This window comes from Anser cygnoides, chromosome 18 (assembly GCF_040182565.1).
Source record: "Anser cygnoides isolate HZ-2024a breed goose chromosome 18, Taihu_goose_T2T_genome, whole genome shotgun sequence".
Classification (NCBI taxonomy): Eukaryota; Metazoa; Chordata; class Aves; order Anseriformes; family Anatidae; genus Anser; species Anser cygnoides.
In genome coordinates, this window is record NC_089890.1 from 7,645,974 (window position 1) to 7,673,647 (window position 27,674).

General features: G+C 61.7%; 1 protein-coding gene across 6 annotated transcripts in view; it reads right to left on the reverse strand.

Annotated features, from left to right (window-relative positions):
• Positions 1-27,674, reverse strand: part of SMG6 (SMG6 nonsense mediated mRNA decay factor) — a 109,016-nt gene that overhangs the window by 12,190 nt on the left and 69,152 nt on the right. For 2 of the 6 annotated variants that reach the window (XM_066979834.1, XM_048068006.2), the window contains 2 exons: positions 5,646-5,822; positions 2,484-2,630 (listed from right to left, as the gene is read on the reverse strand). In XM_066979834.1, coding sequence (XP_066835935.1) covers positions 2,484-2,630; positions 5,646-5,822 — 324 coding nt within the window. Of the gene's footprint in view, positions 1-2,483; positions 2,634-5,645; positions 5,823-9,590; positions 17,665-27,674 lie in introns of those variants that run through there. The other 4 variants (XM_066979833.1, XM_048068005.2, XM_066979835.1 and 1 more) reach the window with 3 other exon arrangements.

The following is a 27,674-nucleotide window of genomic DNA, read 5'->3' on the forward strand; positions in this document are numbered from 1 at the left end:
TAAGCGTGACCGCAGCGATGGTTGTGGTTGGGAGCTGCAGCATGGAGGAGCGGGGCTGTCCTGCCAGCCGGTGCAGCGCAGGGATCCCGGGACAGGCGTGGAGCGGGTGAGCTCCACCGGCAGCACAGCTGGGCACCGAGAGGCGGGGAGCACGGCGGAGGAAGGAAGGTAGAGCACGAGAACTGCCGGGAGAAGGCAGGGGTTTAGCTGCGAGCAGCACGGCTCTGCGGGGCTCGGGCGAGGCCACGACACCAGGCTCCCCTTGGGCACGTCAAACCCTGCCACGGGACGGGAGCAGGGGAAGCTCATGGATGGGAACGTTGGAACTGAGAAAGAAAACGGTGGCCAAGGGACGAAGGCTTTACCCTGAACCCTGGGTCACTGCCTGTGCTGCAGGAGGCAGCCGAGGTGCTCGGGCTTTCCAGGCCCACGTGCCCATCAGGGCGCAGGCACGGCCACGGGGACGTGCCTGGAGAGCTGAGGCTCTCGGCCCTGCTAGAACAGGAGCTGCAGCTGCTCAGCTCCAGCAAGTACGTGGGGCTGCGCTCGTCCCCGGGGTCACGGGCGGGGGGCTTGGAGAGCAGCCGACGTGTGAACTCGGGAAAGGAGCGGTGAACTGGAGAAACGGGATGAAACCACAAGGCAGGAGGTCCCAGGACGCACAATATCCCTTGGGAAGACCGGGGACCCGCAGGTCAAGGCAGGGAAATTCGGGGGGGGGGGGGTGAGGTGCAGAGCTGGCTGCGGGGTCGGTACCGGGGCCGGCACGCACATGTTCAGCTCCGGGCTGTTCCCAGCCAGCCGGGATGACTTTAGCGAAGCCCCGAGGACTTCTCCTCCGCCCCGCGCGCTCGGGCTCCAAGTGCACCTCAGCTCTCAGCTGTGCAGCCCCCGGAGCTGCCCACACCCTCATTCTGACCTCTCTCCGCCTGCGAGCGCCGGCCCCAGCCCGGCTCGGGAGGAAGGGAGGAGCAGGCCAGGCAGCGAGCCCCCGACGCGCCAGGCAGCCCCCACGCTCCCCGCAGAAGGGGCAGCGGCCGTCCCGGGGGGCCCCGCCGCAGCTGGGCCGGTGGCCGGGGCTGGGATGTGCGCGGCGCTGCCCTCCCCGAACACCCCGAACACGTGCGGTTCCTCTTGGCCGTGCCTGGACGCGGCGGTGGGAAGCGGGGAATTGACTTACACCTCCCGCTTAACAAGCCGGGGGAGGCCGGGAGGCTTCGGGCAGCTTTTAATTTACAGCCCGTCTCTCCCATCTCGCGCTCGGCTTTCTTCCTCCTCGCATTAAAAGGGAGCCGGGTACCTGCCAACAACGCGGGGACTGCCCTGCGGGCCCCTCCTCCCTCCCGGCGCGATTTCAGACCCTTCGCCTCGACGCGAATTTCTCGAAATTCGAACGAAAAAAAAAAAAATGAAAAAGAAAAAGAAAAAGGTTGGGGTGGGTTTGGAAAAGTGAAGCGCAGTGGTTCTGGGCCCGGCGCCAGCAGCCGGAGGGTACACATGTGCGCGCTCTCCCAGTAGGGCCTTCAGCAGCCCTGTTTTACAACCACCTCGGCACACACTGCAGAGTTCACGCATATGGCCAGACAGATGTGTCTGGCTTACGTTCAAGGCTGGAAAATGAAGAATTATGGAAGTGAAGGGCCCTGGGCATTAGAGAGGGCGGAGGTGAGGGGGAGGGGAGCCAGGGAGAATTTTTTCCTCTGCTGAGAAATCCTCATCTGGGCGGCGAGGCTGGAGGAAGAGGGGCTGCGAGCGAGCGAGGAGCCAAGAGCCATGCATGTGAGCTCGCTCTTAAAGCTACAGCAAGCACCGCCAGGCAGCTGCGACCAGTGCGACCAGTTTAATCCGCCGGTTCCCACTGGGAAACGCGCTGGGAATAGGTCAGGGCTGGGACGGGATCACCTGTGTCCCGTCTGTTTGTCCCCATAACGATGGCAACGCTTCGCTCTGGCCCGGCAGCTGTCCCGCGGGCTGTTTGTCCTGCTGCTGGCTCCCACGTGGGCTCGGCCGTCCACGTCCCACCCTCTCCCTGTGCCCCGCTGCACGGGGCAGCTGCCTTCCGGCACAGCCCCGATGCCACCAAAGCTCTGTCCCAGCCCGGGGACAGCTCGCTGCCCGGCGCGTGCTGCGTCACAGCCACCGGCTCTCCCCCAGGGAGCGCGAGCGGCTCGGTGGAGGAGCGGTGTCCAGCCCCTCGAGGGCTCCCGGAGGCCCCAGCACGTGGCTGTGGAAGGGCAGATCTTACCCTGGGTGGCTCGGCAACGCCAGCTCAGCCCCGTCCTCTGAAGGCAGAGCTGCCTGCGGCTGGGTTTCACGCACGGGGCACCTACAGCCCAGAAGCTCACGGTGCCGTGAGACATCCCAGGAAGGCACTCTTCCCCGAGCACTGGCACAGTGAGACAGGATCGGCCCCCGCGCAGCAGCAAAGCAGCTCCTCAGCCAGCCCGACGGATCGGGGGCTGCAGCTGCACATCCCAGCCTACCTGAATCTTGTCCTGCCGACGCTGCTGCTCAGCTACTTTCCTGGCCAGCGCCTGCTTCTTGGCTCTGAGCTCCTTGATGTCCAGCTCTCCTCCGCTGCCTTCAGCCTCTGAGTCATCCTCAAATGCCTCAATCCTCACATCATCTTCCTTCTTCCAGGAAACGCAGAAAGACAAAAACAGGCGAGATGTCACTGTCAGGGATGCTGGTGGCAAGGGACTGCTGCTTCCCCCCCCTCCCAGGAGACAGATCCCTGCCCAGCATGGCTCATCCCCACTTGCTGGTGGGAGACTGCTGCCAAACATTTCAAAGAAACAACCCAAATAAATAAATCGTGAACATGCAGGGGGGTGACAAGGTGAGACACAGCGGAGTGGGGCAGGGATGCCAGCCACAAGGCAGGGCGGGGGCAGCCCTGGGTAAAGCTCTGGGCTGAAATCAAACCGTGCCGAGCCTTGGAAAACTCTTCCCACGGCCCCGGGTGAGTCACTGATGCTTTACAGGCTTCAGTTCTGCAAAACGGGGAGCGTGGCATTTCCCTGCCTCTCTGCTCTGCCGGGCTGTGGAGGCTGCACGTCCCTCCAGAGAAGGCTGTCTGTGCCCACCTGCACCACGGGCTGCGCGCCGCTGCCCAAAACCTGCCGCCTCATCGCAGGCTACGCACGCACGGCGATCATCTCGGCAGGAAACTCGGAGCACGGGAGACCAAAGAGCCCCTGCCCATCCCCTGGTGTGATCTCAGAACAGGCCACAGAAATTCCTGCACCCACCCCGAAACTCCCTGGAGCCCGAGCAGATGTTTCAGAGACAGTCCTGGCTTTAAACCCCCGCGTGACGGAGAACCCACTGCGTCTCGGGGTCAGTCGTCGCCACGGTTAATTACTTCCTCCGTTAACGTTTGCATCCTACTCCTCGGTCCGCCTTTGTCGGGCTGCCTCTGGCCAGGAGCCTCGGCTGTGCCGACCCGAGGGGTCGCAGGGTCTGCAGCCTCCTGCCTGTGTGGGCACTTCGAGACCTCGGTGCGCCCTCGCCCTGCCCTGGGCACGCTGCTGTCCCCGCCAGGAGGTCTCCAGAGCTTCCCAGTTTGCCTGCGCTGCTTCAACTGGGGACCCCAGAATGGGCCGTGCTGGGGATCAGCCACGACCCAGCTCCCTCCCAGCCTTGCTGTTCCCCCAGAAAGGTCCCTGCCTGCACCTCCCTGCCTGTTCCCCACCGCAGGGCCCACCAGCACACACGTGCTGCCCATGAGCCCAGCTCTGCTGCTCACCCGGGCAGCCCCCTCGGGCCCCCAAGCCCCCTTTTTCCCCCGTGCAGCCCCCGTGAGCCTTCCCAAACCCTGCAGTACCAATTTTCCCTGCCCTGCACAAAAATCAATGGGGCTGGGAGGAGCTCCCAGGGCAGCTCTGAGCCCAGAGGGTCTGCAGGGGAAGGACCCTGCCCCGAACGATCCCTCGAAATGCCGAGAGCACCGCCGCCCAGCACGGGCTGCCACGGCACGGGGCAGCAGGACCTGCAGCGCCCCAGGGACGGGGCAGGAGTGCACGGCCTTCATTTAAACAATCCCAGCACTGCCCGGTTGCATTCTCAATCGTTTCACCCGGAGCCACGCAGCCACCTGGCCGCAGAACCAAGCGCTCCTCTCTGCTTGTGACTTCTGAGCCCTGGGAAGGAGGAAGGCAGAGCCCCCGGGCTCACTTCCCTCTCCGGGACAGCCTGGACCACAGAGGACGGGGGATGCTGCGAGAGGGACGGAGCCGTGCCGAGGCCTCGGGAACAGATCCGCTGCGGTGTTTGGGGTCAGGCTCTGCTTGCCCAGGCTCAGGGCTGGCCGCGCTGGCAAGCTGGGAGCCGCCTTGCACCGTGGCCCCGAGGAGGAAGCTCCGGGGTTACGCAAGGAGCACACACGGAGCTTCCCACAGCCGGGTGAGAGGCAGCCCCCCTCCTCCCCGTGGTTACACAGCAGGAATCGGGGGGCCCGAGCCTAAAACGAGAGCGTTCCAGAGAGCAGCACCGTCCTGTCGTGACATGGGGTGGGACCTGAAGATCCCAACATATCACACGGTTAGTGGTGTCAGCCCGAAACCCTCCCCACGACCTCCAGAAGAGGACGGGGGTCTGGGTCTCCCACCTTGCAGAGATGTCTCTTGCCACCCAGGGTGCTGCTTTGACCCCTAGGCAAAAAAAAAAACCACCACAACCTAAAATCCATCCTGTGCCCAGCCGGAGCCATCCACAGGGGCACAGGGAGATGAGGAGGGTGCTGAGCACACTCCTGCTGGGGGCTCCCCCGGCTGCCAGTCCCGGGGGGGGACGCACGGCACGGACCACGGGGATTCGGGGTTGGACCCAATGATCTGGGGCTTGGACCCGATGATCTCTCGAGGTCCCTTCCAACCCCTACAACTCTGCGTTTCTGTGACCACCCAGCGCCGGCAGGGGCGATTCCTCCCCCCCCCCCCGGCGCCGTGCGGAGGGCGGGGGCGCGGGGAGCCGGGTGGCTCTGCCCCCTCTCCGCTGTTTCCCCGGCCTTTCAAAGTGCGAGATGAAACAGAAAAGCAAAGAGTCAACCTGCAGAGCGGCTGGCAGAGCCCTTAAACACACACACGGAGCCTGGAGCGAAGCGAGGCCTACAGGAACAAGCAAGGGCAGAAAAACAAGAGGCGAATTCCTTAATCACATCAGGATGTGAGAGGCAGGGGAGGGACGGGGCGCCAATGTCAGCTCTTCCTGTACGTGTGCTGGAGGCTGGAGCTCAGGCCTCTGCCACGGCCAGCTCCACGGCTATAAACCCGATCCTGAGGCTGAACCCTGACACCCCCTCGCCCACCAACCCCCCTGCCCCGGTCCCCGTGCTGCACGGTATTAAACCTCCCCCTGTGTCCGTCCCCGTCTCCCCCCCCCCGAATTAAAAAGCAGCATCTGGAACTCATAGCGCCGTGCGAGATAGAGGCACGTGGGTTGGGCTGGCAGGAAAGGGCACGAGCAAAGCACACTCAGGAGACCGGGGCCGTGCACTATTTGCTCCCCCCCCCCCCCCGGCTCCCCCCATAAAACGCACACGCAGCCCCGGCAGCTATAAATAGCGGGAGCTGCAGGGCAGGCAGAGGCTGGGCCCCACAGGGGTGATTCTTCCTTCACCGAGGCGCGCTCTTCCCGCACGGTACCTGATCTTCCAGTTGTTTTCCCTCTTGGCTTCCCATTTCCTTTCCCATGGCGTCTGGGACGGGTGCCACTGACACATATTTTCCACCCTTGAATGCCAGCAAAGGCTCTTCTTGTCCACAAAGGGCTTCCAGGAAATACTTCAGAACTGTGACCCTCTTGCAGTCGGCTGCAATAACCTACGGGGTGAGGGCGAGGGGGTTGGGGAGAGGGAAAGGAAAACAAAGTCAGTGCAAAGGGGAGGCGGGCGGGAGGGAGACGTTCAGGGCTGCAGGGCCCAGCGGCACGCAGGCGGCACCGCGGGGACGTGCGGGGTTCCCCTCTGGCTTTCAAACGGGGATGGAAGGGATTTACCCAGGCCTCCGGCTCAGCGTCCCCAGGGAAAACGAGGCCGGTGAGCTCGAGGTCAGCAGGCCCTGCGCCCGTCGGGTGCTGCCCTGCCCTCTGCATGCGACCTGGAGCCGTGCGTCCGGCTGCCGGGGGGGCACCGGCCCCTGCCCGGCCCTGTTGGGACGGGGAAGGTCCTGGTGCAGCGTGATGGCTGAGCGATGTGGCTGCTCCGGGCTGTTCGGTGTCGGCTCTGTCACCAGAATCCCCCCCCGACCCCGAAAGCAGAGGGGCTGGGAGGGATGCAGGTGCGAGTGCAGGCCTCTGGGGGCACGTCACCAAGGCCAGACCCCCATCCCCAGCTCCAGCCCGACCCCGTCCCGCGGGGCCGGTCCCGTGGACCAACTGGGGAGCCCTTGTCAGGGAGGCTGGGATGGATCTGGCCAGAAGGAAACTCAATAGCCCAGGTAATTATCCCTTTATGAGGCTCTCAAATGGAGTTTCCAGAGCGCGGGAGCCCGGTGCCTCCGTGGCCCCTGTCCTGCAGGGCCCCTGCCTGCGCCCCCGGCGGGATCCCGATGGCCGCGGGGCTCCGCACCTGCAGCTTTCCTCTCTGGTGCTTCCCTCCGAGCGGTGTCAGCGACGGGGAGAAGCAGCAACGACACAGAGAAAGCCAGCAAACGGGGGGCTAAAAGCACTACCCTGCTCCGGAGACCGAGCCCACGTTCGTGCCCGAGTTCCTCCTGCCCCCCAAACCGCTCCGGTTCCGCTCTGCCCACCCGCGGCAGAGCTCTGAGACCTCACCCCAAAAGGTCCCCGCTGCCTCCTGGGCCGGGAGGGCCAGGACACGGCACGAGGGTGCTCTGCCCCGCGCACACACTGGGTGCTGGCGGCACCGGGCGTGGACGGGGGACACGGACGGGGACACGGACGGGGACACGGATGGGGTCGGGTGGCAGCGAGCAGGGGGCTGGCAGCGGCACCCGGCGCGGCCCCGCTGCACCAGGCTGCCGTGAGAGGAAACTTCTGCTCTTCCACAATGCTGCCAGTTTCCTCTCTGCGGGCTAATTTTAACCGCCGTGTCGCTGCAGTGCGTGTCAAAAACCTGACCCTGCTCTGACCTGCAACCTCCCACCCCGGCTACCGCCCGCGCGAGGCACCCTTACGTGAGGGCAGCCGGAGCCGGCGCCGCCTGAGGGTGCCCCCCTCGGGCCCCGAGCACCCCCAAACCTCGCTGATTTGCGGGGGGGAAGGAGAAGCCCCTTCCTCCCCTTGGGAGGCAGGTGCTGCTGCCGAGGGGTGTAGACGCAGGGTGATTGCAATGCAGGCATATCTCAGAGAGCGAGGGACCCGTAACCGCTGACTCTGCTCCTAAAAAGGGTGCCCTGTAGGATGGAGAGGGGCAACGAGCAAAGGACGAGGTGATGCGGGCTCAGCAGCCCTGGGAATGGGGCTGGACGTCCCTTCTGGATGGGCCCTTTGATGTTTGGGACGTCCAGCCTGGAGCAAGCCCGGCAAGCGGCCCAGAAGGAACGTTCCCATCCTCCTGGCTCTCCTTTAGGAACGATTCCGCGAAGGGGAAAAGTCAGAAGGAAAGAGAACGAGAGCGGAGTGGGAATGGCTGCCATGGGAAACATCCCCCTGCGAGAGCTGCCGGCCGCAGCGACCCGGGGGAAGTGGTGGAAACCTCCCGGCCTGCTTCACCCGCAGCTCGACGGGCTAACGCCGCCGGGTCCGCACACAGCGCCCGGCCTGACTCACCCGAGGCAGCTCAGCCCTGGGATTTTCCAGCCCCGGTACGTGCAGTTCCCTTGTGCCCGGGCTGCTGCACGAGCCCTGGAAGCGGGGCAGCCCTCTGGCACCGCGGGCACCGCCGCGGGGACCTGCACGTGGCAGCAGCGGGGCCGCGAGCGGTCCGTGCCTGACAGCAGCAGCAGCAGGGAAGGGGGTGCAGGAGAGGCTGGCTAGGTGGGGAGGAGACGGGCACCCCGTCCTGACACCATCCCCGAGGGATTTCTCCAAAAGTAAAAGCAATCGCGTCTAGTTTAGGGCCCAGGAGGTTTTCCCGTAGCACCTATGCCTGCAGGGCCGGGTGCTGACACCGCTGCCCCGCAGCCGTCTCCGCACAGCACAGGCTGAAATCTCGGCTGTCAGAGCCTCCTGGACGGGGAGCCATCAAGAGGATTGCAGAAAAGCCCCCGTCACCCACGGCTGGCTCCGGGGACGAGGGCAGGTGGGTTCGTTTCTTCCTCCCCTGCAAAAGAAAGGACCGGGAAACTCCCGACTGCCTGCCAAGCCGGCGCAGCCCCGCGCTTAAACTCAGCTCATCTGCTGCGGAGAAAAGAGCCCAACCGAAGGCCCATGACATAATGCCACAGTAACTTGTCTCATGAACACATTTTTCCAGCCCACATGAATGAAAAACAGGGAACGAGCTCCGCACATCCCCGTCACGTGCAGCCCGGGGCCTGCGCCCTGCCTGCCGAGGCCGTGCCAGAGGCACTCCCGGAGCCAGGCTGCCTGCGGCGCGGGGCTGCCCGGCCCCGAGGTGCTGGGAAACAAGTGACCCGTGCCTGGCACCCGGCTCTCAAGAGTGGCAGATCGGAGCCTCGCGTGACACGCGGCAAGCCGCAAGTCAGAAACTTCCCGTTTCGGGGTGGAAACGCGAGTGCCCGCAGCAGCGGCGGCGTGTCCGGGGCCGCGGGGACGGCTGCAGAGGCACCGGTGGCTCACGGGGCCGCTCCTCGCTACCAGCCTGGAGAGGAGAGCAGCAGAGCTGCTGGGGCTCCAGGAGCCGCGCCTGCCCTCCCAAAAGGCAAGGTCGAGTATGAAACCAAATCGTGCCGATGCGTTGGGTGATGCAGCCGCGGACACCCCGGCGTGGCGGGGGAACGGAGCCGCCCCGCGCGCCCTTCCCCCTGCGAGCGTGCAGCGAGACAGCAGGAACCGAAAGCCTGGCTTCGAGTCGTCGCCGGGTATTAAAATAGGCCTGACACGCACGCAGCCGCTCACAAAGGAAAACTGAAACTGAGAATTGCTGAAGTGGTCTGGTGCCCTCGTATGTGACCCGGGCTCAGTTCCCCTGCGGTGCGAGCGACCCAGGCAGCGATCGCGGAGCCCCCGGCTGCCGCGCTGCCTCGTGGGGACGCGTGGGACCCCGCGGGGTGGCTCGGGCTGCAGCAGCCCCGCTTGCGAGCCTTGATCTCATCGGGCCGGGCCCAGAGATGAGAGGTTTCTAATCTGCCCCTAGATCAGACCCGCTAACCACCAGCTCAGCGCCAGCCACCCGCAGAGGGCTGGTGGCTGCGAGGGCACGCCGAGGAGGAGGCTCGTTAGCGCTGCGACTGCCAAGTCCTAGGTCGTACATTAACATCCTAATCATTGCCTGGGACACAGCGGGACACACATTAACACACCCTAACTGCCTGCGAAGACCCACTGGGCTGCACATGAGCTGCACCAGCTGCCGTGTTTTCAGCGCCGCTTTGCGGTTCCGGCGCTATCGGGACGCGCTCGCTGCCGCCTGCGGACCTTGGCGAGGCCGGGACCGGTGTCCCCGGGAGGGCACGGGGCCTCCCCCCGGCTCGCGGGCTGATCTCCTCTATTTTTTTCCCCTATAGGTAAACCACGCTGAAGGGAAAGCCTGCCCCAAGGGCTGCGTGATGCTGTTTAACTAGATGAAGGCAGAGCTGGTGCTGACGCACGGGGTGGCATGGAGGAGACGCAGCGCGTGTCCTGCTGGCATTCGAGGGGAGGGAAGGGACCCGGTCCCAGCACCGTGCCCAGGGGATGAAAGCACCTGGGGCCGGCAGGGTGACACTGCCACAAACCAGCCCTGCTCTCACTCCAGGTCAGAGGCACGTCGGGGGCTGCCCCGCCATCCCCAGCGCCCGCAGCGGGCGGCCCCGCGGCTCAGCACCTCCCTGCAGCCAGGCGAATCGCTGTCACACCCATGGCCGCCTTCAATCAGCTTTTACAACTTGTTAATTTTACGCAGCGTCCTAAAGAGCAAATAACTGCGAGGCAGGAATGCAGGCTCCTTCGGCTGCTCCGAGGAGCCTGCGGCGGCCGAGCCAGCTGGCCCGGGGAGCCGCGCTCAGCCGGGGGACCCGCCACCTCCAGGAGGGACTGACTCAGTCCACGGAGGGCTGCCCCCGTCCCGCATGCTCTGAGGCATGAGGCATGCCGGCAGCTCTGTTCGGGGAAACTTTGGACTCAAACACACCAGAGGAAGCGGCGCTGGAGAAGGGTTTTTGCTCGGAGGCCGCGCTGCCACCCCCGGCTCGGCACTGCTGTGTGCGAGGGGGAGACACGAGCACGTCCCCACAGCTGGAGTCAGGAGGGGAAAGGGACACGAGGAGCCTGAGTCACAGCACAGAGAGATCCCATCCCGGATTCCGAGCTGGGAATGGGACAGGGCCGGGAGTCAGAGCCAAGCTCAAGCACGACCCAGCGTGGGGATAACGCTGCTTTTTTGCCACATTGCCTTAAACGCGGCTTGGTGGGAGTGAGGCAGCCGCTCTGTGCTTAAACCAAGTGAGCCCCGAACAACCTAAACCACGCGGTGTCTGCTCAAGCCAGGTGAAACACCTGCGGTGCCGCTGCTGAACCGCCCCGAGGCCGGGGCTAAATGCTTCCCAACACCCTGAGCCTCCTTCTCCCCCTGAGCCTCCTCCTCCTGTCCCCCGGGAGGCAGCTCGGAGGTGCAGAGGGCAGCAGAGCGAGCTGCAGGAGCTCAAAGGGAAGAGCTGGGTTTGCTGTCATCCCTCCTGGGTTCACAGCTCACCGTCCCATGCAAAAACTGGGCTGGGTTTAACCCTGGCTTATCCCGGCCCCGCATCCCTGGGCTTGTTCCACTGCCAGGACGTGGCCGAGGAGTCCCTCGCCCTGCCCAGCCCCAGATTCAGGCCACCTGGGTAGGACCAAAGCATCTGCCACGGCTGGGCAGAAGCGCTTACAGCTGGTTCACAACCCTGGTTTCTGCAGCTGAGGGCTGACTTCAGCCACAGCTTCTCTCAGAGACACTTCTGACGTTGCCTAACCCCGCAAGCAGGCTCGGAGGACGCAGCTCCCATGTGCACACCTCGGTGCACGACCTGGGAGCACAGCCACGGCGCTGCCATCCCGCCCCAGCACAGCAGTGAGGCGCTTTGGAAGGTGCCCGGGGAGGATGGAGGAGCTCGGAGGTACTTTTCTGGCTGCTCCTTCCCATCACCGTCGCTGGAGAAGCACTTTCTGCAAAGCAGTGGCTCCTCAAAGAGAAAGCACAGACCACAGCCTGGCCGAATCTCCCTCCCAGCAGCCCTGCCTTGCAGAGCACAGCTCCATCCACTGCGCTCTCCACTGGAGCGCGGTCTCAGGGGAGTCAAGGGAGCAGCTGTGCTCTCAGCCTGGTGAACGCTTCCATCTTTCCAGCCCTGGAAAGCAGCATGGAAAAGGAGCCAAGTGCCCATCATGAGGGTTTGCTGGGCTAAGACCAGCCTTGCTTGTGCCAGGCAGTGATGCAGAGAAGAAGCATGGATGACACGAAGGTGCAAAGCTGGGGAGAAGATAGATCTGGGCTGAGGTATCCAATTTTTGGTGCCAGAGATCAGTTATGGCCAGAGTAGCCCACACAGATTGCTACCATGTCCTCAAACTGCAGCCACATGCTGGTACTTGGCAGCTCTAGGAGATGAAGGAGATAAAGACGACCCACCAGAGACATGGGGAAGCTGTGGGTGCATCTGGGGATTGCAGCCTGCTCTCGACAACCAGAGGAGGGGAGCCCTGCACGGCTGTGCCAAGCCAGCAGCGCTCCCCAGAGCTGCCCATCTGCCAAGGGGCTAGCTCTCCCCCTGACTGGCACCTGGTGGTTGTGGGGCAGGAACACAGATTGAATCTGTACTCATCTAGGCCAGAAGAAAGATCAAACTCCAACCAGGACACCCGCACTGCCACAGGTCCCGCTCTGCGCCCCTCAAACCCTTCGTGCGGCGGCACAGCCTGGCACTGCCCTACAGCTCCTCTCCCACCTCCTCTCCAATCTTCCCTCCTTGGTCCCGCCTTGCCACGGGGTTGGGGAAAGCTGTGCACCCCAAAACACACCTGAGGGTACTGCAGGACCTCGCCACCAGCAGTTCCTGCCGGAAAAGTCAGCACCAAAGCAGCTGCTCTGGCTGGAAAGCCACCGTCCAGCCCCGTGCTCCCGTGCCCGGGGTGACCGGAGCGCTGGCAGGGACGGCCGCCGGCACCGGCTGCTGCCCTGAAGCGTGAGGAGCTTCCCAGCTCCACAGAGGAAAGTTTCTGATGGCTTCCAAACCCAGCTTTTGGCTTTGCCTGACGTTTGGAAAGACTCGCCCTGATGTTTTATTCACCTGTTAACGCGCTGAGGAATCGTTTTGTCCGCTCCTCTCTCCAACTCCTCTCCAGGGAGCAGCGGCGCTCGCGGCACGGGGGATGGCTCCAGGCTGCATCCGACAGCCTGCAGCTGGGTGGTGGGCACGCTGAGGGCCACCCCGCCGGCCCGTTCCCACTGGGTGGTGGCAAACTGAGAGAGGAGAACGACTTCAGCATGGGGGAAACGCCCCTGGGAAGACGATGGGGGTACAGGAGGTCTCCGGAGTGATGCAGGGTTTTGTCCGGTTGGCGAGCGTGGCTCCTGGCTGGGATCTCCTTGTGCTCCAGCAGCACAGCGAGGGCTGCGAGCTTCCCTGCATCGCGGGACGCTGCCTCTGGTAGCAGGCTGCAGGGATTTCCATGGCAGAAAGCACTCCTGCAACCTGCAGCCAAGCTGCCCCTGCAGGCCGCCGCTCAGCGCTGGGAAAACAACTTCCCCCAGCTGTGGATCACCTGGGGCATTTTTGCCCTCCTTGAGCGCAGGACCACACATTTCAGCTGCCAGGCAGGAGAGCAAGGGACTGAAAAATCCCAGCTTTCAAGCAGGCCTGTGAAAGAGGCAGACGAGTCCAGGAGAAACTGCAAGTGACAGCCAGGGACTCCCTGTTACAGCCAGCACCCCCAGCCCCCAGCACATCCCCCGGCTTCCCAGGGGAAAAGGAGAAAAATTCAAGCAGAGCGATGCCAAGACAAGTCTGAGAGAGCCCACTCTGCTCCTCCCTTGCAGATCCTACAGAAAACACTAATCGGGGAGGCCAAGCCCCTGCAAATCTGCCCCCAAACCACGGTCTCAGACTAGGGAAGGAGGAAGGCGAGACCCATATCCTCGCTGGAGCCAACGTGGCACCAACATCGGCGCTCTCAGGGCAGGGGCTGCTCTCCCTGCTGCAAGAGCCTCCGATCTTTTCCTTTTCAGGGACTGGGGGGAATTTATTTCCTCTGCCATTTCGGAGGATGCCTGCCTTGCCAGAGATTGTTTTGCAGAGTTAAGAAAGATAAGAAAGTGGTTAGCAGGCTCTTCGGTGGAGGAAGGGAGGATTGCTTAGTAAGGGAAAGGGGACTGCTCCGCTCCGCGCAGCCGCGCGCTGCCCTTCCTCTGCAGGCTGCGGTCCGTCCCCTCGCCTCTGCCCCTGGTGCTTCCTGGGTACCTCTGCCCGTGGGGCCACGCTGGGACCAGAAGAGCTGCCCCTCACCAGAACCTGAATCCAGCTCTCCTGCCATTTGGGAAACGAGGCTGATGAACACTCAGACCAACATCGAGACCGCACACCTCAACGGTGCTCTCCGAGAGCCCTTCTCCAGGGTACGTGGAAAAACACGTCGTGCACGGCTGAGCGAGGGGAGCTGCTGAAACCTCCCCGCTTCACAAGGCACCTCCCGAGCCCGGAGGATGCCCTGACGTCCCTGCCCCGCAGCTGGGATGTCCCGGCACGGGGAGATGCAGCACAGCCCCCCCCCAGAGCCCGCAGCCGCCCTCGCTCCTCTCTGCGCGGACGGAGGCGTCGTGCGCCGAGGCGGGACGGAGCAGGCGGTGCGCTCTCGCCGGTACCACGAGCTCTTTCGCAAGGACTTCCCCACGGAGATGACTGCCCCGTGATTTGACCCGCAACTCAGTGATTCCTGTCCCACGGGACAGGACCCCCGTGGCCGGGGGGTAGCAGAGGAGGTGGGAAGTGGGGCAGTGGAAGGGTTACGACAGAGCTCAGGAGCAGGGGCTGTTGTGCAACGAGAACAAAAAAAAAACCACGCCAAGAGACAAACCCTTCCATCGCCCACCTTCCCCGTCTGGGCCTCCCACCTCTCGCCCCTCCAATGTGCCTACGGGCAGCGAGGAAAACATCCCATTAGCCCGTGTCCCCCAGGGCACGGTGGGTTTCTCCCCAGGGCGGTGCGAAAGCCCCGCACGAACCTGCCATCTGACCTCGGCGGCGTGAAGGAGAGGCGAGGTGAGAGCTGGAATATTCTGCCTCGTCCTGGCAGAGCTGGCCGGGAAGCCGTTTCTGTGAGTTTACACAGCTTATACGTTCTCCATGCAGTTCCTGGACGCCTTCCACTGCAGATGAGAGTTTTATGTCGAATTTTAAGTTTGACCACAAATATTTAAACTTCCTTGGACCACAAATGCTCTATCTTCTTTGTGGTTTCGTTGGCACCAAAGGAGTATTTACAGATCCCTATATGTCTGTCTGTCATTTAAATATCTCGTGGAGGTGCCAAAGGCTTCAGAAGTGGAGGGGCTCCTCGGGCAGACCCCACAATTCGCCCTCCCTGGCCCCTGGTGCTCGGCACAGGCACGGAGAGGTGCGGAGGCCGAGGGCCCGGGCTGAGCCGTCGCCTGCTTGCACTCCGTTCCTTTTGCTTTTCAGAGAATGTCATCTGAGATCCCACTGCAACTTCCACTGCTCCTTGCCCCGGCTGATATTTGAACCGGGATGAAAGCCTTTGGAATTTTCTCCTCTTCTTTTAGGAAACTCGGGATTTCGGAGCCTGCGGGAGGCCGTTTTAACGAGAACCGCTAAAACCCCCTCGAGCTGCCCAGCTCCCACCTGGCTGCTGCTCGCTGCCTCTCCGCCGGGGTTTTCACTTCCTCAAACGCGAGCAATTCTCAGAGGGTCACGATCCGGACCTGCTGAACTGGGATCCCGCTCTAGGGAAACTGGTCAGAGTGGTTAAGTCTCTGCGGCTGGACGGTGCCGAATAGAGGAAAGGCCGTTCAGCCAAACGCAACCAAAGAAGCACCACGGAGGTCCCTCCCAAGCACCCTGCACCAGGGGAACTCAGCGCTGCCTTTTTTGTGCTGGATGAGGGCGCAGAGGGCTGAAGATGCCCGAGCTCGGAGCCAGGCATGTGGCAGAGCTGGGGGTGAAACAGCCCCGAATCCGCGTTAACGTGCGCACACCGACTTGACTCAGGTCCCCGCGTTACTCCACCAGGTTGCGTGTGTTTCATTTCCTTCAGACTTTTCACGTCTAGGACGCAAATTGGACGCTTGCCTCGCTAATTCTAGGGGAACGTTTGAACGCCTAGCAGCGCGGTACGCGCTGCTCCTGCGAGGCTGCTTGTATCCCCCAGGGGACCCGAGCCGCCACAGCGCTCGGGGGGCTCTCCCCAGCCGTCACACACGTCCTGCCATCCTCCTCTGGGAGCCGCAGGGCAATCGTGTGCCTGGGGCACGTTGGAGGGACCAGCTACCTGAGTCCGAGCAGCGGGACGGGGATGGGAAAGCTCCTCTCCACGAGCCAGGAGCCAGGCGGGACGCTGCCCGCTCCAGGCTGCGCCGCTCGCGTCGCCGTCCCCAGGCACCGCTGGGGAGCTCGGGGCACTCCGGCTCCCCCTGAACAAGAAGCGGCTTTGCCAACTGCAAGAAAAGCGACTTTTTGTTGAAATAACGAGCAGGGGAAAGCCACGGGAAGGGGCAGCTCGCGGGGCCGGGGGCAGGCCGGCGCGCTGCCGCCCGCAGGGAGGAGCTCCTCCGACTGTCGGCTGCTCGGCCGGGCTGCAGCCGAATTCCCTTGAAAAGAGAGAGGGTGGGGAGACGGGAGGCGACGCAGTGACACCAGCACAATGCCACCGCAGCTCGGTCGGCTGCGACACCGCAGCCCCAGCGATGCCGGCAGTGCTGGCACTTCCACCCGCCACAAGAACCGCACTGGCAGCGCGCTCCCAGCGGGCCCGGGCAGGGCGGGGAGCGGCTCGCACCGCTGCCAGCAGCCACTTCAGGGAGGGACAGACGCCTCGGTGTTTCGCTTTACGGAGAAATGCTGCCACTTAGGGGACTCCCGGTGACGTTAGGAGGAGCCGGGTGACCGAGCACCCGCGTCCTCTTTGCCGAGGGGCTGCTCCAGGAGAGCCCACCAGAGGTAACTCCACGCGCGGAGCCGAGCTCCGGCCCTCGTGGATCCTGCGCTACCTCTAAGGACGAGCAGCGAGCCCAGCGCCGCTTCTTATAGCGAACGCTCGGCTCTTTTGGCACGTGATTCGTGGCCGAGGCTCCCAGGCGCTCGCTTCCAGCCGGCTGCAAACACACCTAGGGAAGGGAGCGAGGGGTTGGGATCGCGGCTGCGGGAGGGGAACCGTTCGCTGCGTCTTTGTTTTCTCCAGAGCTCCTCCTCCCGGGACTGGGATGCTGAGCGCAGAGCAGGGCCCCTGCCCTGAAACGGAGGAGCTGAACCAGAACAATAGGGTGGGGACTCTGGATGGGCCCCGACGAGTGGGGTGGGCTGGAGCGGGGGCACCGATCCATTCTTTTGACTTCATTCACACTTACAGCTGCGCTAGAGACATTTCCTGAAAGCACAGTAGGAAGAGAGGGGTATTCGCTCACTCCACCCTCCATCTAACGCTGTCCTCGCGATCCAGCCGTGCACGGAGAGCCAATTTTGGCCTTTGGCAGAGCTGCAGGCCAGACATTACAAGCACTGGTGTGAACAGAGCAGGTCCCCACCCGATGAGCAGCGCACAGACTTGGAGAGGAGACGAGGGGTGCTGCTCGGCCAGAAACAAATAACGCAGGGAAACGCCGAGCGCTCCAGCGTGTCCGAGGTAGCCCTAAAGCTCGCGAGGAGGTGTCGGCAGCGGGACCGGAGCGGTCGGCTTCGGGACGAGGAGAGGTGCAGCAGAGGAACAAGGCAGAGCTCCTGCTGCGGGGGCAGCCCTGGGAGCAGCGGGACGCGTGCCACGAGGCTCCCCGCGCGGGACGGCAGCGAGCGAGCCCCGCGCTCCGCGATCCCGCGTGTGGAGCCTGAAAAACAACTTTTTTTTTTTTTTTTTTTCTAAAAACCAAAAAGCAGCCGCCCTCCTCCTTCAGATCTGGAGTTACTCAGCCTGGCTCACAGCGGGGCTCTCCTGGCTCTGCCGCAGAGCCGGGACTGCGCGGGAGGCACCGCGCACCTGGAGCCGCGACACCTCCCCGCGTGCCCGCCACGTGAGCTTATGGCAGCCGAGGTAACTATTTGCAGCTCCACGCCTCAAACTCCAACCATTTTTGGTGAATCCCCGAAATAAGAATAATAAAAAAAAAAATATTGGAGGCTATATATTTTTTTTTTTAAATGGGAAAAGTATTTCTTTCATTCTCCCATAACACAAACCCAGCAAACACGAAAAACATGAACCCAAACCAAAGCTCAGACATCACATCTGGGGAGAGACCAAGCATGGAAAATTTTAATCCAAAGGTTAATGTTTGGGAAGCTCCGAGTGTGTGAAAAGAGGGGTTAGATGGGTGCTGCTCCGCGACTCGAACAGTTGTTGCCGCCAAGTGGCGGCTTTCAAACGGTGCCTGCCTGCCCCAGCCCGGGCTCTCGGGGTCGCAAGCTAAAATAGAAAACAACTGAAATCATCGCAAGCAAACAAACAGCGAGTCACATCAGATGCTGGAAAAGCCAAGCGAGGAGGGAGCCAGCAGCACGGAAAGCGGCTGGGGCTCCGCGGCTGGGAACAGGCCCCCGACCTGCCCTGGTGGCTCACACCAAGCCGCGGGGCAGCGGCGTGCCTCTCCTCCCTCCTCCCTTCCCGAGCTCTCCCGCACCACGTCCCCAGCTTCAAGCTGACGAAATGCTTGGCTGTCACCAGCCCTGTGCCACCCCGGCCCCGTGTGTCGCCTCCGTCTCCTCCGCTCGCCCTCCCGGGGCTGTCGCATCTCGGGGATTTTTCCCCCCAGCAGCCTGAGCCCTCGCCTTGTCACCCACAACCACCAGCTCCTGTCCAAGCGCGGGGCGCCCTGCTCTCCCTCCACACCCTGCCACCACCAGTGGCTTCTCTGCCACCCCGGGGCATTGTCCCTGCCACCGTCCCGGTCACTTCTGCTGAGCCCCTTGAGCTGCTGGGCTCCCACAGCCCTGCTCTCGCCCGCGGATCTGCCCTCCGCCTCGTCGCCTTGTGCCCTCGTTTTCACCACTTCCTGCCTTCAAAATGCCTTTGTCTTCATCTGCTGCGTTCCACTATGCCCTTTCCAGGCTGCTCCTTCCCACCACCAGAAGCCTCTCCCCCCCGGCTATTACAGAACAGCACCCTGAGCGCCTTTGTTCGGGACGGGGCCCTGCCCGTAGGATCGCCGCGTCTGCTTGCGGGGCCGTATCAGCGCACACAATAGCTTAAAAGCTCCGCGAGTTTCAGCGCCGAGTCCTCCCACACTTAACTAAACACGAAGAGAAGGGACCACATGTCTGCGAGCGCGGCCTCGTCAGGTGGGTGCCGGCTCCCCGGGGGTGGGAAGGGAAGGGAAGGCACGGCACCGCCGGCGTGAGAGCATCCGGCAGAGCAGCGCCGCTCGCTGCGCCCTATTGACAGCATCCACAGGGAGGTTTCCTGGGATCAGCCGGGGCAGAGCTGCTCCCCGAGAGGCTACGGAGAGCCACAGCTCTCCTGCCCGTGGGCTCTTCTCTGCAGCACGTATTTGGCAGGAGAAGAGCTGTACTCCTTCTCCCGTTGTGTGCCCAGCACCCATTTTTTGCCGCACCCAGCCCCAGTGCATGAGCCCAGCCAGGGCAGCAAGCTGGAGGCTCTCCTGGAACCGTGGGGACGAGCTCCGTGCTGAGCTCCTCCTTGAGCTGAGGCAGAGCGGTGCATCAACAGAGAGAGGTCTGCCCCTGCCAGCATACCTGGTCACTACAGCTGGCAGCCACCGGCACCTCCTGTAGGTCTCCAGACCTCCAGGCTCGGTCCCGGACAGGCGCTCCTTGCAGCCGCACGAAGGTTTGATTTTCGGTACGATGCTGACGGAGACGTGACAAAAAGGACCGCGTCCTGCTGCAGAGGGAGCAGGGCGACGTGTCCCAGAGCTGGGTGGTGGCGCTGAGCGGAGGCGCGATAAGGGAGGCTCTGGAGGGATGGCGGGGTTTGGCTGCAGTGATGCTAAGAGCGAGAGCTGCTCACGGCGTCAGGCTGCTGGGGCTGCTGGGGAGCACGGCCGGAGGAGGGGAGAAGGAGAACAGGGAGTTGTTAGCAAATAATCTTGGCAAAAGGTGGGAAAAAAACAGAAAATAGCGCAGGAAAATGTAAGTGCTCATTTAACAAACCATTGGATAACCCAGCGCCAGCTCAGTCTGTGTGCGCAGAAGCCCTGACACAGGACCCAAGAACCCAGCACCTCTCCTGCAACGCCACGGTAACTCCTCTGCCTGTGAGAAGAGACCTAAACCTGCTCGTTTCTACAGAGATAAAATGGAGAGGAGACAAGAGAAGCGAGGCTGAAAGAAGCTCTCGGGATCGCTGCAGACACCGCACGTTTCTCTACGTTTGCCCAGAAAAATGGCCCTGAGAAGACACCGAAGCACCTCTGCTCGGGTGCGGAGGGGCTCTGGCGGCAGGGCTGATGGCAGCGATGACACCAAAAGGCCCCGAGGGGCCGGGGAAGCATGGCAGGGTTCCCCTGCGAAGGTAGGGGAGGTGCGGGATGAGAAATGTGAGCAGAATTGGCTGGCAAAGGCAGGGCTCAGCCTGGGCTCCCCCCAGGCTCCCGCTCGCCGCGGCGTGTGCGAGCACGCTGAGCGCAGCCCCAGCGAAGGACAGGCAGCCTGCTCCAGCTGCCCACGGACCACAGCTCCGCGCTCCTCAGCCCTCCAGCCAAGGGGGGAAAAATGTAATCAGAGCAACAATTTCTATTAGCGAGAATATAAAGCCTTGGAACCTCTGGGCTGTCTCTTGACAACTAATTAATTACCAGGTAGCATCCCCTTGAAGCTGCCAGCGCAGCGCGCGCAAGTTCCAGCACGATTTCGGGAGAGCGATGAACTTTGCAACAAACCCGAGAATTTTACTTCATCTCCCGCCACCATCTGAGATCCTGGGGGAACGGGAAGGGGTGGCAGGAGGCAAGCTCCCGGAGCCATCTGGGATCATCATTAACTCGTTCGCTCGTGGCCTCCGCAACAAAATGCCGACCGCGCTGCGAGCTGCGGCTTCGAGGCAGATGGGAGCTGCTCTCGGTCGCGGTTCCCCGGGTGCTCGTCTGCCCATTTCTGCTCCAGGTTGCCCACCTCCTGGCAGCCTGCCCCCCAGGGCTCCTTGCTCTGGCTGTCAGGGCAGCCAGCCTTTGAGTCGATACGAAGAGCAGCGAGCGGATTTCAAACGGCTTTAGGTGACGTGTTCTTCACTGACAGCTACAAGAAGGGTTTGAGCGGAGAAGTACGTGAACAAAGCCGAGAAAAGAAAGAGAGGGGCAAAAGGACAGGGACGGAGCAGCTGCTGCTGACAAAACTCTTACAGGAAACCACAGAAAAACCCCGCAGGGGCAGAAGGTGCCACATCTGAACCCAAGGCACCGAGAGCCCTGGGCTCGAGCTCAGGGACGGCGGCGGCGCGGCGCCACGCAGGGCTGGTGCCTCGCCTCCGTGTGAGCCCCGCTTCTCCCTGTCCTTGCCCCTGCACCCCCTGCAGCTCCCCAGCTGGGCCGGCACAGCACGGTGTGTGAGCATTATACGCACACCGCTGGAGGGACGCGGTCTCCCTGCTTCAGGGAACCAAACTGCCATAAGCCTCGTCCCTCCTCCCCTCCCTGAGCTCGGGACTACGGGCTCGAAACTTCAGACTCTGGCCTCAAAACTCAAAACCGTGGGTCGCTCCCAGCCGGAGGACGCAGGGGGCAGAGGCTCCCCAGGCTGCAGGGGTCACAGCAGCGGACGCCTCTAACCACTGCCGTGCGCCACGCCGTGCCCGCACACCTCACACCAAGCAAGATAACGTCAAGCGGGCGGGCAGCGAGACGAGGGCCTGTGACCTGCTGGAGGCTGCTGACACCCGGCAGGAGACGACGAAATCAAACGCGAGCCCTGGGGCAGCACCACGAGGTCTGAGAAAGGGGACGAGGCATGAAGCAGTGACATCTGGGGACAGTCATCCTAAGGAAGTTACGATTTCTCTGGAGACACGAGGAGAGGGAGCTGCTGTTCAGCTTGGCACGCGCGAACCCGACCACGCGCTCACCCCGTAGCCCTCGGAGGGGCCACGTCTGTGTGGGACGCGAGGAACCACCAGCAGCACCTGAGCAGCACGTGGGGACGGGGCCGTGTCGCAGGGCTGCCTTCAGGAGGCATTTTTCAAGAGAAAACCCTTCTGCCACCCTGTTCAAGACACCTGCGGGAGCCAGGCTGTGGGTGGGTGGCCGAATCCTGCCCTTGGGGCCGGAGCCCCCCGTGGGATCCTTCCTTAGGCACCAGGACAGCCACAGGTCGTCTCGCTCAGGTGCACACGTTTTAGGCTGAGCCAAAACATTTCTTTTCCTTTTTTTTTTTTTTTTTCAGCCTTACTTGATGTAAGTCCAAAAAAACTGAGATGACATCAAAGAGCCTGGTGAGCAGATCCCCTCCGGAAACACGGGGGGGACTTCACCTCCCCGGTACAAACGCGGTTCCCCCGCAGACTTCCTGGGAACAGCTGAAGCAGCCCCGCACTTCAAAACCCAGCCCGCACATCACAGGGCTGGGGAGGAGCTCGCTTCTGGCCCAGGTTTGTTGAAAACCAACCTTTTCAAAGGCCAGGCAGGATCGCACACAGAAACGGTCCCGGCCCCGGGGGAACAGAATGATCTTTGTCCCCGGGAGAGGGGCTGCAAAGCGACGGAGGGCAGGAGCTGTCAGGGAGGGCACGCGGCGCCAGGAGGAGGAGAGGGGGAAGGTTCGGGTGATGGAGAGCTTCACCCCTCCTGGAAGTGGCCAGTCTCTTGTTTCCCGTGAGTCACGAAGAGGAAAAGCCCTTCAGGATTTCAGCCAGCGATGGAGGAGCTTGTCTTCTTCCGAGAGGTGGCAGCTGCCAGTTGTGTCCCCGCTGTGGTCCCCAGCGCCGGTCTGCCACCGGCTGGGGTGCGAGGGCAGCTCCCGAGGGACGGAGGGGACCCCCCACGAGCGACCGCTCAGGGGATGCGCTGCTCCCTGCAAAAACCGGGGCCGGCGTGCCGTGACGAGAGGGAAACGTGGGGAGAGGGAGGGTTAAGGAGCGATTAGGCCGGGGCACACTCCGGGAGATACACAATGTTAAGTATGAGGGCAAAGGAAATGAAAGCTGGAAACTCAAACACAGTCAAGAATCCAACCCCAGCCTGGGCAGGAAGTTTACACTCTGCTTCTAAATATACATGTTTTTAAATCAACAAGCCTTCGGGTTCCTCCGCCGCATCGCTGCGCAGGAGAACTAGCGGGATGAAGGCGGTGCCAAGCCCTGCCTAGCGAGGTTTGCCACGACAGGGTGACAAGGTGGGACCCCCGGCACGGCCCGGCACCGTGGCAGGGGCTGCCCGGCCCCGAGGGACCCTCCGGCGATCCCCCAGCACCGTGCCTGGGACCACGAGGAGGAAAGGAAGCGATAACCTGCGAGCACGAGTCGGCCGCGGTGCCTCTTTCCTTCCTGCTCTCCGGCCACCGCGTTCAGGCTCAGCAGTCGGATAGTCACATATTTTTTTAATTTGATATAATTATCTCCTCGAAATTACTGTACACAGCCTCTTGGGATCTAAAGCAATTAAGTGAAGATAAATTTCTTTCATGGAGCAAGCTGTCAAAGGATGAAGCAATTTCATTCCCCATTTGAAGTGGAAGCTTTGGGTCATGCATGGTTTATTTGAAACAATGCCATCACCTAAAGCTGCTGATCTTATCTGTCTCCCTCTGTCTCTCCATTTCAAACTGCTGAAGATGTGCAGCGTGGCACTGCCTGAAGTGATGACATCTGGCGGCAGGCCAGCTGCAGAAACGAGCTGCTCCTCCCCGAGCCCGAGTGCAAGAGGCCAAGCATTCCTATTAAAAAGGGGGAAACCGAGGTGAAAGCTGGGGAGAGCTGCAAAGCGGGACTCCTGCCCGAGGGAACGCGAGACCCCGCGGGCTGCAGCAGGGGAGAGGTGCCCGCGGGAAGGGGCGGCGCTGCCCGAGGATGGCCGGGAGCAGGTAGAGCATCTTGGAGGGGTGACAGCCCACCGGGCTTCCTCTTCGGCGTCGGGGTATCCCGCGGTTACCTAAAAGCAGGCACCGAGGGTTTTAGGTAAATAAGGAACGATTCAGTTTGTGCGAGGAGAGGTTCGTGCACTGGCAGGACAGAAATTATATCCCCGCAGCACACACACGCGCTAAGTCTCTCCGAAGTTCCAGCAAATTCTCTCCTCTCCTCACATTTCACCAGCCCAAGACGTTTTGTTCTGGACAAAAAAACACATAAAACAACTCATTTAAATAAGCCGTTCCCCCAAGCGGTGGGTTTTCATCCTGAAAAGGATGACCAGAGATGGTGTGGAGCTCAGCGTGGCCACCGTGAGGGCTCTGCTGCCTGCACAGACGGAGCACTGCGGATGCTCAGGTCCTGCCATGGGAGGAAGGATGTCCAAACCCCACGGGACACACGCATCCGCCAGGCCAAGCTTTGCATCCTTAAGTAGCCTAGAGGTGCCACCCTGACAGATGAACTACTTTCCCCTACTGGGGACAAAAAGGCCATCACAAAAATGGAACATCACAAAAAATGGAACGAAAAAAGGACATCACAAAAAATGGAGCGAATGGATCCCGAAGTCCACCCAGATCCCTCCTGCAGCCTCCAGAAATGCTGGCCCAGGAGGGACAGTTCCCCGGGCAGAGGTCAGCAGCACGCCGTGACCTCTGGCACCTTCTTCTTTCAGCATTTCCACCTCGCTGCCCACTTCCCTGTTCAACAACCGCTCCGTCCGCACGCCCGCGACGGCACAACGACCCAACGCATCCGCACGGAGATCCGCTCCCGTTCCGACACAGCCAAACCCACCCACACAACCCCTTCCTACACGGATTTCCCCCTCGATCTCACACGACCAGGCCTCCTGCACACTCAGCAGGTGCTACAGCCTGCACCACGCCACCCAAAACGCGCCGCGTCCGTCCCTGCAAGGTGTGATCCCGAGCATCACGCGAGGGCAGCACGGGGAAGGCGGCGAGGATGCTCGTGCCTAAGAGCCTGCAGCTGCGGCTGTGAAAACAAGCAACTTCTGAGCGAAGCAGCTAAGCGCCAATCCCATTTTTTGGCCATGAGGACGGGTGCTGAACTAAAAAAACGTTGCTGGGACTAAAGGGAGCTACCGGGACGCGTTGGCAGTGGGTGCGAGCTCGGGAAGCGTCTGGATGAGTTACGAGAGGAAGCCCAAGTTCCAGCAGGGACTTCAGCACCCAAAGCGTGGCACGTCCCCGGCGGCTGGTAGCTCAGTTGCAGAAAGGAACGTCATCACTGCTTGGGGAAGCTCTGCTTGGTGCTCACCTCAAGTGAAACCTCACCCGTGGGCCGGAGCCGAGGTGAAGCGGCAAACTCCTTCTTCTTCGATTCATAGCCATAAATCTTGTTCCTTCAACAACAGCGAGTGCTGTCACAAGCACTGCATCATCTATGCTTAAGATAAATACAAACCAAAACTAACTAAAAACTAAAACCAAACCAAAACTAACTAAAACAAAATGTAACTCCAGCTCAGAAGCTGAGCAGACCAGGCACACGCGGTAATTTCAACAAAATAACTAGAAATACATATCGTTGTCTCTATTCACATATAAACTTACCAAATATTTGTTACTTGGCAGATAAAACACTTCGTGTGAAATGCTAGTATGCAAAATGTTAGGGCAAATTTTCTTAATTTCAAAAAATTACGGGCTTCACCTTATTTTAAAGAAATTAAAGGCAAATGCGCTATGGGTATAAAATGATTAAATTATCTGGATTAAATATCCAGCGTTTTTAATATCCCCCCCACACACAGTTAGACCAGCAGCACGCACTTACTAATGTACGGTTGGGAAGAACGGAAGTGCTTCCCCGCGACCCTTCGCTCAGCGCCCCCCTGTCACCCTAGGGGACACGGGTGGCCTGGGGCTGAGGCGCTGGCCCGAAGTTCTGGGTACCGGGGGCTTGTTCCCATCCTGCAGCTAAGGCTTCCTGTGGGACCCGGGTCAGTCCCCCGGCCTCGCGTACCTCTGTTGCCAATCTCTGAGAAGGAAATTGCTTTTCCTTATGGCACAACGCGTTGCGGGGATACGTTCATTAATGTCTGGGAAGCTCCTCGGCCTCAATGACAGCATGGAAAGAAAGCGATAAATGGGAGCACGGCGACGTCTTCTCCTTCTGGCCGGGGACGGGGCACCACGACGACACCGCGGGGCTGCGGTTCCAGCGCGTGGGGGCGTCGGGCTCGCTCGCCATCCTCGCCCAGGCCCGGCCCAGCACCGCGCCACGGCTCCGGCAACTGCAAAAACAACGCGAGGTCCGGCCGCGCGCGGAGCGGTGGCGGGCAGGCTGCGAGCTCAATGACAGAGGTCACCTTCCGTCTCCCGTAGAGACAGAGTAGATCCCCATCTGGTATTTGGGCTGACCGCTCCCTGCATTCCACCCAGTCGGCTGCTCTGGCACGTTTCCCAGGATGCGGATCTTTCTTATTCAGGATAACAATGAGGGGTTATTAATTGGGCCTTTTTTCAGGTTTCCTGAGGTCCTTCCAATGGCCGCGCTGGTGGATACCGCAGCCGTCCTCTTCTTCGTAGGGGAGGTTTTCAGCGTTCCTCTTGGAGAAGACAAAGCAGAAGCAGTGCCACGACACAGGGCCCCCCCCCCGAAGCTATGGCACGGGCAGAGCTGAACAGTCGTGCTGAGGACTGAGTTTCGTGACCGAGCGCCATGTCAGAGCGGTCCACCAGGCAAAGCACGAGGCAAAAAGGCAACCCCGAGTCCCAGGGCCCTCCGGCACGACCAGAAGTACCAGAAGCACCACATTAAGCCTTGCAGCACCGCAAAGATTGCCTGAGGCGAGGCCACGCTTCATGCCCGGGGAACGGCTTGGCCAGCCGGAGCAGCCTTTCCATTTCCTCAGGGTTTCTCCGGGTAGCAATAAGAGATGGCTCATTGGGAGGAGATCCAGCATTAATGGTGTTTTAATGAGGCCTTTCAATATGCTTACAGACTAATCAGCAAATTCCAAGAGGTCTCAGCTCTAATATGTCATTCTGAGTGCACTACAGGCGCGGTGAGTACCTCTTTTACGGCCGTAGCCACGTGTTGTCTGAGCCCGAAGTCCTGCCAAGCCGTGGCAGGCTCCGTGCCGTCAGGGTGCCCGAAGCGGGGCCAACCTGCCTCAGCACCCGAAGGAACCGAAGGCTGCACGTGGCGTGCGCCCAGCTGGGGCCTCGCGGGCCGGCTCCTGCCAGGAGGTGCCGCCGAGCAGACGCGGTGTCCTGACCCTCTCTTCCCACGTCACTCGGCCACCTCCGTCTGATGCCAGCTCCGGGAACACGTGGTCGGCGAGCTCCTTGAATAGGACATTTCCCGTTTCCCAAGAGCCCACGCCGAACTTCTGGAGGCAGCTCTTAGGACAAAAGGGCCGAACACAAAGAAGTTTTCCATCTCATTACATAAACCTGGCCTGAGGATGACTAAAGCGAGGATGTGCAACAACAAATGTCATCTGATCCGCACGGAAAGATCCAACGCCGACCGAAACCAGCCCTGGGACGAGCCTGATTTATTCTGTCAGCCTGTGCCTTGAACTGCTGATCGCATCGTGCTTCCAGAAAACGCTTTGAAAAAGCCTTTTGCTGACACCGGAGCCAAGCTGTGCGGCCCTGGCAGGGGAAGCACACATGTTGGTACACATGCACGGCTCACACCCAGCCCGCCTGCCTCCCTCCGAGCTCAAAAGCCCCGTGCACGAGGAGCCCGGAGGAGAGGCAGGGCTGGGTCTCAGGCTGGGGAAAGGCAGGGATGGAAACAGCGTGTGCCACTTGGGCAAACTCCCCGTGGCTTCCCCACGCGCCGAGGTATTGCCGGCTCCCTCCGGCGAGAGAAAAGGCGTCTCAGGGGCAGGAAAGGTTGTTTCCAGCAGCTGCCGGTTCTTTCCTTCCCGCTCACCCTGCGAGAGACGGGGCTGCCTGGAAGGCAGCACCTCGTACTTCCCTCTGCGCCCTGTCCAGACCACAAAGCCACTCTCACGCTCGCTAACGGAGACGTTCAGAGAACGTGCCTAGCTGGGTCTTAACACCTCGGCAGGTGGCTCCTCACCTCGTGGTGAGACTGCAGTTCTCACACTACGGCTCTGGGGGGGGGGGGCAAAACAGCAGGAGGGCTCCGGGTTCTGCAGAGGGGGCTGGATTAGACGTACCGGTAGGCATCCTGCCTGCCTTGTGTGCTACGGGACCTGTTAATGCTCAGCTCGGGCATTTAATGTCTTCAGCCCCGTTTCCCCAGCCCGGTGCCCAGCAGGCAGCAGTTGTCCTCAGCCTGAGCAGTCTCCACGCCCGGGACGAGAGGCGGCGAAAAGCCCCAGAGACCGCAGTGCACAGGATACAGAGCGGATTAAAATCTGGTCAACAGAGGTCTTAAAATGTCAGCGT